General features: G+C 44.1%; 1 protein-coding gene across 1 annotated transcript in view; it reads right to left on the minus strand.

The window, feature by feature from the left end:
- Positions 1 to 216: 216 nt before the first annotated feature.
- LOC126086048 (zinc finger protein 432-like) overlaps positions 217 to 11,319 on the minus strand; it is a 24,753-nt gene continuing 13,650 nt past the window's right edge. Inside the window, exons 2-4 of the mRNA XM_049902068.1 lie at positions 11,121 to 11,247; positions 10,762 to 10,857; positions 217 to 2,025 (exon numbers count right to left, since the gene is read on the minus strand). Of these exons, the coding sequence (XP_049758025.1) occupies positions 296 to 2,025; positions 10,762 to 10,857; positions 11,121 to 11,247 (1,953 nt within the window). The 3' untranslated portion in view covers positions 217 to 295. The remainder of the gene's footprint in view (positions 2,026 to 10,761; positions 10,858 to 11,120; positions 11,248 to 11,319) is intronic.

The following is an 11,319-nucleotide window of genomic DNA, read 5'->3' on the forward strand; positions in this document are numbered from 1 at the left end:
ATAAGGTTTCTCTCCTGTACAAATTCTCTGTAATCTCCTGAGGGTTCACATCCGGCAAAAGGCTGTCCCACAAGGACTATGTTCCTATTTGTTAGGCAGCCACTGGTGTTTACTGATGTCTGAGCTGCCACAGAAGGCATCTGCATACTCACTGCGTTAACAGGGTTTTTCTCCTGCATGAGATCACTGGAATGTGCCTCACCGTGGAAGGTCTTCCACCTTGACTGAACATACATGTTTCTCTCTATTGTGTTTCTTCTCTAGGGAAGACATATAGACAAAAGTTCCTCCACACTCACTGCAGCCATATGGTGTCTCTCCTATGAGATCTCTGATGTACAATGAGCTTTGGCTTCTTATCGAAGGCCTTCTCACATTCACCACATTTAAAGGGTTTCTCGCCTGTGTGAATTTTCTGATGTATAATGAGACTTGACTTCTGAGAATAAAATTTTCCACATTCACTACATAAAAAGGGAGATACTCCTGTGTGAAATCTCTGATGTGCTATGAGGCATGTCTTCTGACTGAAGGCTTTATGACATTCACCACATACATAGGGTTTCTCTCCAGTATGAATTCGGTGATGAGTAATGAGATTTCCCTTCTGGGTGAAGCCTTTTCCACATTCTCTACATATATAGGGTTTCTCTCCAGTATGAGTTCGCTGATGCACAGTGAGATCATTTTTACGGATGAAGCCTTTACCACATGTACTGCATATATAGGGTTTCTCCCCAGTATGAGTTCGCTGATGCACAGTGAGATCTACTTTATGGATGAAGCCTTTTCCACAATCACTACATATGTAGGGTTTCTCTCCAGTATGAGTTCGCTGATGAATAGTTAGATCTCTCTTCTGGATAAAGCCTTTTCCACATTCATGGCATATATACGGTTTCTCTCCAGTATGAGTTCGCTGATGAATAGTGAGATTTCTATTCCGGATGAAGCCTTTTCCACATGCACTGCATACATAAGGTTTCTCTCCAGTATGAGTTCGCTGATGAATAGTGAGATCTCTCTTCTGGATGAAGCCTTTTCCACAATGACTGCATATATGAGGTTTCTCTCCAGTATGAGTTCGCTGATGAACAGTGAGATCATTTTTCCGGATGAAGCCTTTTCCACATTGACTGCATGTATAGGGTTTCTCTCCAGTATGAGTTCGCTGATGAACAGTGAGATTTACTTTATGGATGAAGCCTTTCCCACACTGACTGCATATATGGGGTTTCTCTCCAGTATGAGTTCGCTGATGAACAGTGAGATCGTTTTTCCGGATGAAACCTTTTCCACACTGACTGCATATATATGGTTTCTCTCCAGTATGAGTTCGCTGATGAACAGTGAGGTTTACTTTATGGATGAAACTTTTTCCACATTCACTACATATATAAGGGTTTTCTGTCATATGAATTTCCTGATGTTTACTGAGGTGTGATTTACAGTAATAGGCTTTGCCACATTCTGTGCACTGATATGGTTTTTGTCCTTTATGAGTTGTGTGATGTTCGATGAGCTTGGACTTTTTAAAGAAGATTTCCCTACATACACTACATCTATACGGTTTCTCTCTTGTATGAATGATCTGATGCTCTGTACGGAAAGACTTCCTGATGAAGGCTTCCTTATATGTACTGCGTACACGTGGTTTCTCTATTTTTTGAGTTTTCTGATGCTGAACGAGTTGGCATTTAGTGTTACTGGATTTCTGACTCTCACAAAATTTCACTCCAGTATAACGTTGCTCTCGGTCAGCATGGAGAAAGGTTTTCTCATCTCCATTAAGCTCAGCAGAGTTTTTTATCGCATTGCTTCTGCTCTGGTCAAGTGCCGTTAAAGTTGATTTCACAGCTTTTCCATGTAAGTCAAACATACCATGATTTTCCCTTAAAGGAAATGGATTTTTTTGCCGATGAACAATATTTTCCAATGTGTTATGTTCATAGCACTGTTCCCGTCTGTCCACCCTGCTTTCATTCTGCAAGCACCCAAGCAGACAATCATCAATTCTCCAAATTTCTAGGAAAGAAGGGAACAATGAATCATTCCACTGTCTTGATCTACAATCAACCCACTTTAAAAAATGTATTGCAGTAAGGTCTATCTTTAGTGACAACCCTCTCACGTGTGTGGAAATAAAACACCATGCTTAATGTTCCTTGCACAATGGTAAAAAGGAAATATTATTAAAAACCCAAGAATAAAGGTAGTTAGTATAGAAACAAGGTTAAATGATACATAATGAATGAATACAGATTTGGCTGCTTCTTTAAAAAAGGCCTTAGAAAACATGCAGAGAATGTAAAATAAAAGTAAGTCACTGTGACCCGCAAAGCACAAAGGTTCTAAGGCCTCCTGATCTCAGTTGGTGAAGGATAGATTCAGTCACTCCACAAATTCTTCCTGAAAGACAACTAGTCACCAGGCATAACTGAGTATGTAAAGAATGAAGGACATGAAATTTAGGTGAAAACAATTTTCACACGTATATAGTAAAGGTGTAGCCCTGGTGGCACAGTGGTTAAGCATTAAGGCTGCTAACCAATAGGTCAGCAGTTCAAATCCACCAGCCACTCCTAGGAAACTCTATGGGGAACAGTTCTACTCTGTTCTATAGGGTTGCTATGAGTCGGAATGAAAACATCGGGTTTTGGTACAGTAAAGGTATCGTAGATACAAAAACATACTCCTTATGTTTATGAAGCCTATATTGTAGTTTGAAAAACTACTGAAAAAAGTAGGGAAAGCCATAACAAAAGCAGCTGAAGATCGTGAAAAGTAGTTTTTATGACAGGGTTGTATTTCACTGACTATGCAAAGGCGTTTGACTATGTGGATTATAACAGATTATGCATAACATTGCGGAGAATGGGAATTCCAGAACACTTAATTGTACTCATGAAGAACCTGTACATAGATCAAGAGGCAGTTGTTCAAAGAGAATAAGGGGATAATGATTGGTTTAAAGTCAGGAAAGGTGTGCGTTGGGGTTGTATCCTTTTACCATACTTATCCAATCTGTATGCTGAGCAAATAATTAGAGAAGCTGGACTATATGAAGAAGAACTGGCATCGGGATTGGAGGAAGGCTCACTAACAGCCTTATGCAGATGACACAGCCTTACTTTCAGAAAGTGAAGAGGACATGAATTACTTACTGATGAAGATCAAAGACCACAGCCTTCAGCATGGATTACCCCCCAACATAAAGAAAACAAAAACCCTCATAACTGGACCAAAAAGCAACATCATGACAAACAGAGAAAACGTTGAAATTGTCAAGGGTTTCATTTTACTTGTATCTACAATTGATATCCATGAAAGCTTCAGTCAAGAAATCAAAAGACGCACTGTACTGGGCAAATCTCCTGAAAAGACCTATTAAAAGTGTTCAAAAGCAAATATGTCACCTTGAAGACTATGGTGTGCCTGACCCAACCCACGGTGTTTTCAGTCACCTCATATGCATGTGAAAGCTTGACGATGAATAAGGAAGACCAGTGAAAAATTGACAACTCTGAGTTATGGTATTGGTGAAGAATACTGAACATACCACGGACTGCTAAAAGAACAAACAAATCTGTCGTGAAAGTACAACCAGAATGCTCCTTAGAAGCAAGGATGGTGAGACTAAGTCTCACATACTTTGGACATGTTATCAGGAGGGATCGGTCCCTGGAAAAGGACATCACACTTTGTAAAGTAGAGTAAAGTAGAGGGTCAGCGAAAAAGAGGAAGGCCCTCAATGAGATGGACTGACACAGGGGCTGCAACACTGGGTTCAAGAATAGCAATGATTATGAGGATGTTGCAGGACCGGGCAGTGTTTCATTCTATTGTACCTGGGGTCGCTATGAATTCGAATCGACTTGTTGACACCTAACAACAACAACAACAAGCAAGCAAGAGGTGGAGGAAACGGGGATATATTTCAAAGGAAGGGAAGGCCCCCTGAAGAATTCGTTGTTGCCAGGGTAGGGTAAAGAATGAGGAATAAAGGTAAATGAATAATTTCTTTTTTCGGGGTAAGAATAAAGCCGGTTCCTATGAGGCAGGGATTAAGTATGTCTCAAACGTCCAGTGCTTCCAAATCGCTGAACCACTCCATCATCTCTAATATCAAATACCCCCCTCCACTCAATGCTCTTCCTCCTGTCTTTCGGTTCCATAATTCACTGCAACGTCTCAAAGAACTCACAAGCCATATCAAGGAAATGGCTCATACCATTTTGGACGCTGACAAGTCCCAAATCCATGGATCAGGCGTAGGCTTCCCCTGACTCACGTGGCCACAAGGGCTGATGAACCCAAATCAGTAAGCCAGATGACACGTTCCTGACTCACAAGGCTGCGTAAGACGGCCAATCCGGTCAGACAATAGGCTGCTGCTCCATGGGGCTGTGGAAGCTGGCAAATCCCAGAATCTGAAGGTTAGCTAGCAGGCTGTTGGCTCAGCTCCCAAGAACCAGACATCAGACAATGACGAGCTGAACACAGAATTCAGATGCACAGCGTGAGAGCACGCCACCAAGGCAACCACACACATACACTGGATACAGACCACACCCAGGGAAGGGTGTAACTTGAGTAAGGGTGGGACTCAAGATACACCCCATACTAATCCTGCCTCCTTAACATATAGACCTTAGGATTTACAACATGGAAAATGAAGGATAATTAAGATAATTACGTTAGATCACAAAATGGAAGACGGCTACACAATACTGGAAATCATAGCCTAGCCAAGCTGACAAGAAACACCAACCACCACAACTGGTTAGGGTTACATATACCTTATTTGCATGATCCTATTTAACCATTGTGTGGGACTCTGAAAAACTATGGCTAACCAGACAACCAAACCCATTGCCACTGAGTTGATTTTGACTCATAGCGACCCTATACGACAGAGCTGCCCCATATGGTTTGCAAGGAGCAGTTGGTGGATTCGAACTGACCTTTTAATTAGTAGCCGAACCGTTAACCACTACACCACCAGAGCTCCAAGACTATGGTTAGAAGGGACATATTTAATTCACTGTTCCACAAATAAGGTTCATGCAACCCCTGTGGTGGTGGGATTATGCAAATAAGGTGTATGGAACACTAGTGAGGGGACTGGTCAGTTTTGCCATCCTGCTAGGTTTAAAAAGAGAGTGAATTCCAGAGAATCTACTACCAAAAAGAAAAAGAGTCCTCTGAATTCACAGTGCCTGCACTGAGAACCCATCAGACCCAGGAGACAGAGAGACCTATAACACCAGAGCCAGTGAGAAGCTGCAACAAGCATGGCAAAACCCAGTGGCAGAGAAACAGAAGCAGCAAAACCAGGAGACCAATACAAGACGTCTGTGGTACCCTTCCTGGCTAACGAAGCAAGTAGGCTACAGTGGCCATGCTGACCCACAGAGCCTTTGAGTGCCTTTGAGCAAGAGGCTTGATGCCAGAGTGGGGTGCCACTGGGTACTTATCAGCAAATCTAAAAGAGCTTTGTCAGACTGGTCTGAGCAGAACAGAGGCCAACCTGATGGCTGAGAGAGAAGCCTATCCTAAGGAGGCCAGGAAAAGCCCTGCATGGTGGAGACGAGCTAAGAGAGCTGTCCTGCACTGAAGAAGGGAGAATCTGCCTACATGCTTCCTGCTCCTGAATTGTTTTTCCATCTGAAACCATAAAATGAGCAAACATGAGGGTGCTATAGCAAAGCTACCATGGGCTGAATCTCTACACTTTCTTCTTGCACCCTCTGAAGTACAAAATGCCAATAGGGACTGTTCTGTTCGCTAACAAGAAAGACAGATGTTGCAGGTGGCTGTAAGGGCGGATTCTTGTGGGGAAAGCCTTGTACACAGCCGGCAAGTTGATTATAGTGGACCAATGATGCCGGTGGCACCAGGTGGCTATGAAAGCGTCCTCACAAGAATAGACACTTAGTCTGGACTGGGCTTTGCATACCCCGTGACAGATGCAATGCCAAAAAGACTATTAAGGGATTAGATCAAAAGATACTTTACCGATTTGAGCCACTGAGTTATATTTCATTAGACCAAGGAACACACTTTACAGCCTATAGGGGGCAGAGAAATGGCAGCAGGAGAGAATGGCAGGAGATGGTGTAGTTGGCTTCCTGGCCCACAGAGTGAGAAATCTGACTGTTTTCGAGCAGGAAGCTTGCTGGCAGAGTAGGGTGCCTCTGGACAGTTAGTGGAGCTAGGTTTGCCGACTGACAGAACTACAGCTGAGCATCTTTGGGTTGAGGCTTACTAGTAGGGTGGGGTATCTCAGGGCACTTACCAGCAGATCTAAAAGAGCTTTGTAACACTTGCCCAAGAGAGCACAGGCCAAGGGGTCAGAGACAGGCGTGCCTGCAAGCAGAGGCTGCCTGATGCGAGAGCTGTATCTTGAGCATTCCTGAACCTGAACTGTTAATGTTACTTCCGTAACAACCCCCATAATCATGAGTATTATCTGTGAGTTCTCTGTGGCATTGCAATGAATTATTGAACCCAACAGAGAAGTAGAGACTACCATGGGAGGGACAGTTGATGTCAGAATTGATAAAGATGGTGGACAGAGTAGGCGTGTCTGACCTTCTCCTCATGGGAATCAGCCTTAGGCTGTTGATCTTGAGTCTCCTTTTCCCTCGTGAAGCTAGAGGAAGTCAGACACCACCCTCACACCATTTTTACACCTAAAATTGCTTTCTTTCTGCCAGATGCTGCAGTCCCAGGACAAGGGACGCAGCTGTGAGGGTAGAAGCAGGGGTAATCCCCATGCAAGAGACTGTAACTATACAACTTACAGTGTAGTGAAATACTTAATATGGCCCTTTTAGCCATAGTCTTCAAAGCTTACCAAATGACTGGGTGGGGCTATGCAAAAGAGTGCTTGTAGCCCACCAAGAGGATTGGGTAGCTTGCTAATAATGTAAATACAGTGCAGGGCACCTTGTGGGGGTAGGACCACGCAAATAAGGTGTATGGAACCTCACTGAGGGGATCGGTCAGTTCTGCCATCCATCTAGGCTTAAAAAAAGACACAGAGAGAGAGGAGCTGTAACACAGAAGACAGCAAGAGATACCAGCACAAGGCGGCAGAAACCAGGAGACCGGAGCAAGATGGCTGTGGCGGGGTTTGCTGACTCATGAAGCTAAAGAGTTGTAACAGTTGCCCTAAAGAGCCCCCAGCAGGGCCTGGAGGCTGAAGGTCCTCATCAGGGTCCAGTGACCCAAAGGCCCCAGCTGGGCATGGTGGCAGCAAGGCCACAGCAGAGCTCGGCGGCAGCGGGCAATAAGAAGCTGTCCTGATCAAACAAATGTATACTGAGTTGTTTCTGAACCTGATCCTTAATTGTACCCTATTACTTCCATAATAAAACCCTTAACTGTACATTTTGTGAGTTCTGAGACGTTACAGTGAATTAGTGAACCTAGAAGATGAGAAGGAGAATACTGAGGAGATGGGGAGTAGTTCAGGTTAGAGATGATGGACTGGTACAGCAGTTCAGTAAGGTTGGACATTTGGGACATCTTTAACCTCCGCCTCACTGGAACCACCTTTCTGATTATGCTCATACAAGAACTTATTCATTTACCCCCCTAATAAATCCCATGAATGTGAGTATGATCTGTGAACTCTGTGTGACCACTGCCACAAATTATCAAACAGAGTAGAGTAACCAGTGCTGTGGGAGGGGAGGCTGCTGGAGTTGAAAATGGTGAAGAGGATGCAGAGTGGAGCTATGTCTCACCACCACCTCACAGGAATCAGCTTTGTGCTGATCTTGATTTTCACCCCTACTCTTGAAGTTAGATGATGTCTGAAGCTAGAAGAATACAACTGGCTTCACAAACAGTTATTACACTGGCCTTACCTGGATTCGCCGGGGAGTGCCACCAGGTCTGTCCTTTACTGGGACTGGCTGAAGAGAATAGCCAGTCTGATGTCTCCTAGGATTGGCTGTGGAAGTTGCCATTAACTGACCTTTTCCCAGACTGGCTGGGGAGACCTGCCTGGTCTAACTTTTACCTGGATTGTCTGGGGAGCTCTGCTCAGTTCTGAGGACTGGCCTACACGAAGGGCAAAAACACTGAGGATTTTTTTGGGGGACCTCCTGATCAATGTGAACCAAAAGGAGGAAGTGAGCTTGTCCTTTTGACGTGGGGACCCAGTGTTGAGATCCTCTCTAGACCCAACTTAGAGAGTTGCAACACTTGGAGATGCAATGGCAATGGAGAAAGTGCCTACAATGATATGAGAAGCTGTGGAAACAAGTGAACATAGATGGTGGCAGCAGAGTATAAAGGCAAAACCCTGGTCAGGACATGTTATACTCTAAGGTACAGGGCACCATGAGAAGGGGGCTTCCCACAAAGGAGGGTGCACCACTAAGGGAGTTCTGCACAAGAACTGTTGTAAAACCAGCCTAGAGTATCTAGGACCATTCAAGAACTGGGACTGTCCAAGACATATCCTCAGGCTGGCCAGGAAAAGCTGGAAGCCACCTGAGGAGAGGAATTGATAGCTGTAAAATGGCATGAGCATGGCATCTGACCTCCTCGAACTTCACAAGGAGGAAGGAGAATCAAAATCAACAGCCCAATGCTGATTTCCTTGATGCAGAGGTCAGACGTGCCTCCTGTCTATGCCATCTTTACCAATTCTGACATCAACCGTCTCTCCCGTGGCACTCTCTACTTCTCTGTTGGGTTCAATAACTCATTGCAAAAGCCACAAAGAACTCGCAGACGATACTCACCATTATGTGGTTTATTAGGGAAGTAACAGGTTACAACTCAGGGTTAGGAACACTCAGGATACAGTTCCCCAATCAGGGCAGCCTCTTCTTAGCCATGCCTGTAGGCACGCCTTTCTCTGGTCCTCGGCCTCTGTCCTCCTTGGGCAAGTGTTACAAAGCTCTTTTAGCTCTGCTGATAAGTGCTCCAAGATACCCCACTCCACTAGTAAGCCTCAGCCCAAAGGCGCTCATTTCTAGCTCCGTGGGTCAGAAAACCTAGCTCTCTCAAGTGCCCAGAGGCACCCCACTCTGCCTGCAATCCTCCTGCCCAAAGGCATTCAGCTTTCTTGCTCTGTGGACCGGGTGGCCCGTCTCACTGTTTCCTGCCAGTCTCTGCTGCTGGCCTCTCCTGCCACCATTTCTCTGTCACCTCTTCTCACCATCTTCAGTGTTATAGCTCATTCTCTCTCTGTCTCTCTGTTTTCTGGTTCTAGGAGCTTTTCAGCACAGGAATCCCAAGTTAAAAGGACGTATTCCACTCTTGGCTCTTCTTCCCTGGTGGTAGTGAGATCCTCTCTTTCCCATCTCTGGAATGGCCCATTTTAAGCCCACTGGGATGGCAAAACCGACCAATCCCTTTGGTGCGTCACAATAACCTTAATTTACACAGTCTCGTGCAGCCACGTGGGCGAGAGTTACAAGACCATAGCGAGACAGGTCATACTAAAGCAGTAATGGGGCCCAATGAATGACACTGCAGAACAGTTCCTGTCTTAAAGATTTTCTGGTTGACAAGAGTGAACATCTGTCTCAGGGAGAGTAACCAGATGCTTACTATGTGCAGGAAACACTTGCAGAACTTGTCCTATGAATATCTTAGTTTATACACATCTTTCTTATATTAGACATTGCTATTGCAGATACGGCATTTCTGGGATTTCTGTGTGACCACTGCAATGGATTACCAAATTCTTTAGAAAAAGAGTGCTGAGAAAGAAAGGCTGCTGTCAGAAATAATGTACAAGTGGGGAAGCTGGGATCTATTTGACCTCAGCACCATATGAACCACCTTTGGGCTGATTCTTATAGTCAGAGATACCATTTTAGTTTATGACACAACTGAGAATGCAGGATGTTAAAAAATGTTTTTTTTTTCTAGTTAAAAAATCATCACGAAGAGCAGAGGCTTTTAAGGAAGAGATCCTTGCAGGTAAGAAACATTAAAGGTAACTGCCAGGATGGCTGGGATTTCAGATGTACAGTACTAAGCTGATAACCTAAGCTGACAGGAGGTACCTTGCTGGGAAGATGATCCTAGTTCCTTGCAGATATTGACAACTCATAGGCAAGTTTCATCAAAAAGAGTAAAATATATACAAAAAAGTATGTCAGACAATTTCAAGGGAGATGTCATTTGACAGTCTTCTTTAGGAAACAGAAGATTAACTGATTAGATTGAAGGAAATCTTAAATGGTTAGGAGAACAAACTAGAAAATGGAAATCAGAACCTTTAGAAACCTCAGAGTAGAGGAAAAGAGAAGCTAAGGAAGCAGATAGAAGCACAATGACAGACCACTTTACTGTGGAGGCAAAACATCCAAGGTGGGGTTGGATGCCAAGAAGGGAAATCCATGTTAGTGAGGGAAGACGGTGCCGTCCTCTGAAGACAGTTATGAATTCAAAGTTCTCTCTTGGAAGAGAGGCCTGGAAGGTGGAATTTCATAGCAAGAGTGGTGGAAAGACATGAAGGGAAAGATTTGAGAATCCTAGGAAGAAGAAAATTATGGAAGCAAAAATATCCAAATGTAGATCAAATAAACAGGGATCTGATCTCAGAAGAGACAGAGGACTATAGATTTTTTCTAAACTCCTAGAAAAAAAAAGGAGGTTTCACATGGGGAAAGGGATACGTGGAAGTACTTTTATGTAGCCTCAGATGCTGCTCACAGATGTGACACCTTCTCTCTCTTGAATGTGACTTCCACAGCCTCCCCTCCATACAGCTTTTCGCTTGCTCACCTGAAAAGATTCCACTATGGCTTTCGTCTAATAGAGTCCATGGTTTTTCTCCTCGTTCCAACCTGGAGAGTGCATCTGGTTTGCTAACAGGACACCCTGTTCGTGGGAAATCACAGAATCTTAGTCACCAAACCGGCCTTGGTGAAGACAGCAGAATGTTGTATTTGTCAAAAAACAATTTTCAATCATACAAAGTAAAGGTTTTTCTGTCAAGAGTGGAAGGAATATACCCACTTATTTAGGACCAGAGAGTGCACTGAGAATCTATCACTTCCGAGCACAACAGACATTTCTAAGGTTTCAGCAACTGAGAAAGGAAAGGTCGATGACAGGGCCAACGACAGGAGAGTTGTCCTCACCAACAGACAGCAGGTTGTTATAGTTCTCCAACATCACAGCCCAGTACAGCTCCTTCTGAGCAGAGTCCAGGAGTTGCCATTCCTCCCAGGTGAGCTTCACAAACACATCGCTGAATGTCAGTGTTTCCTGTATTAAGAGGGTCCTGTTTAATGAAGTATTTTCCATGTGATCATATGAATGAAATGTGAAGGAAGTTGT

This window comes from Elephas maximus, chromosome 11, assembly GCF_024166365.1.
Source record: "Elephas maximus indicus isolate mEleMax1 chromosome 11, mEleMax1 primary haplotype, whole genome shotgun sequence".
In the NCBI taxonomy this organism is placed as follows: Eukaryota; Metazoa; Chordata; class Mammalia; order Proboscidea; family Elephantidae; genus Elephas; species Elephas maximus.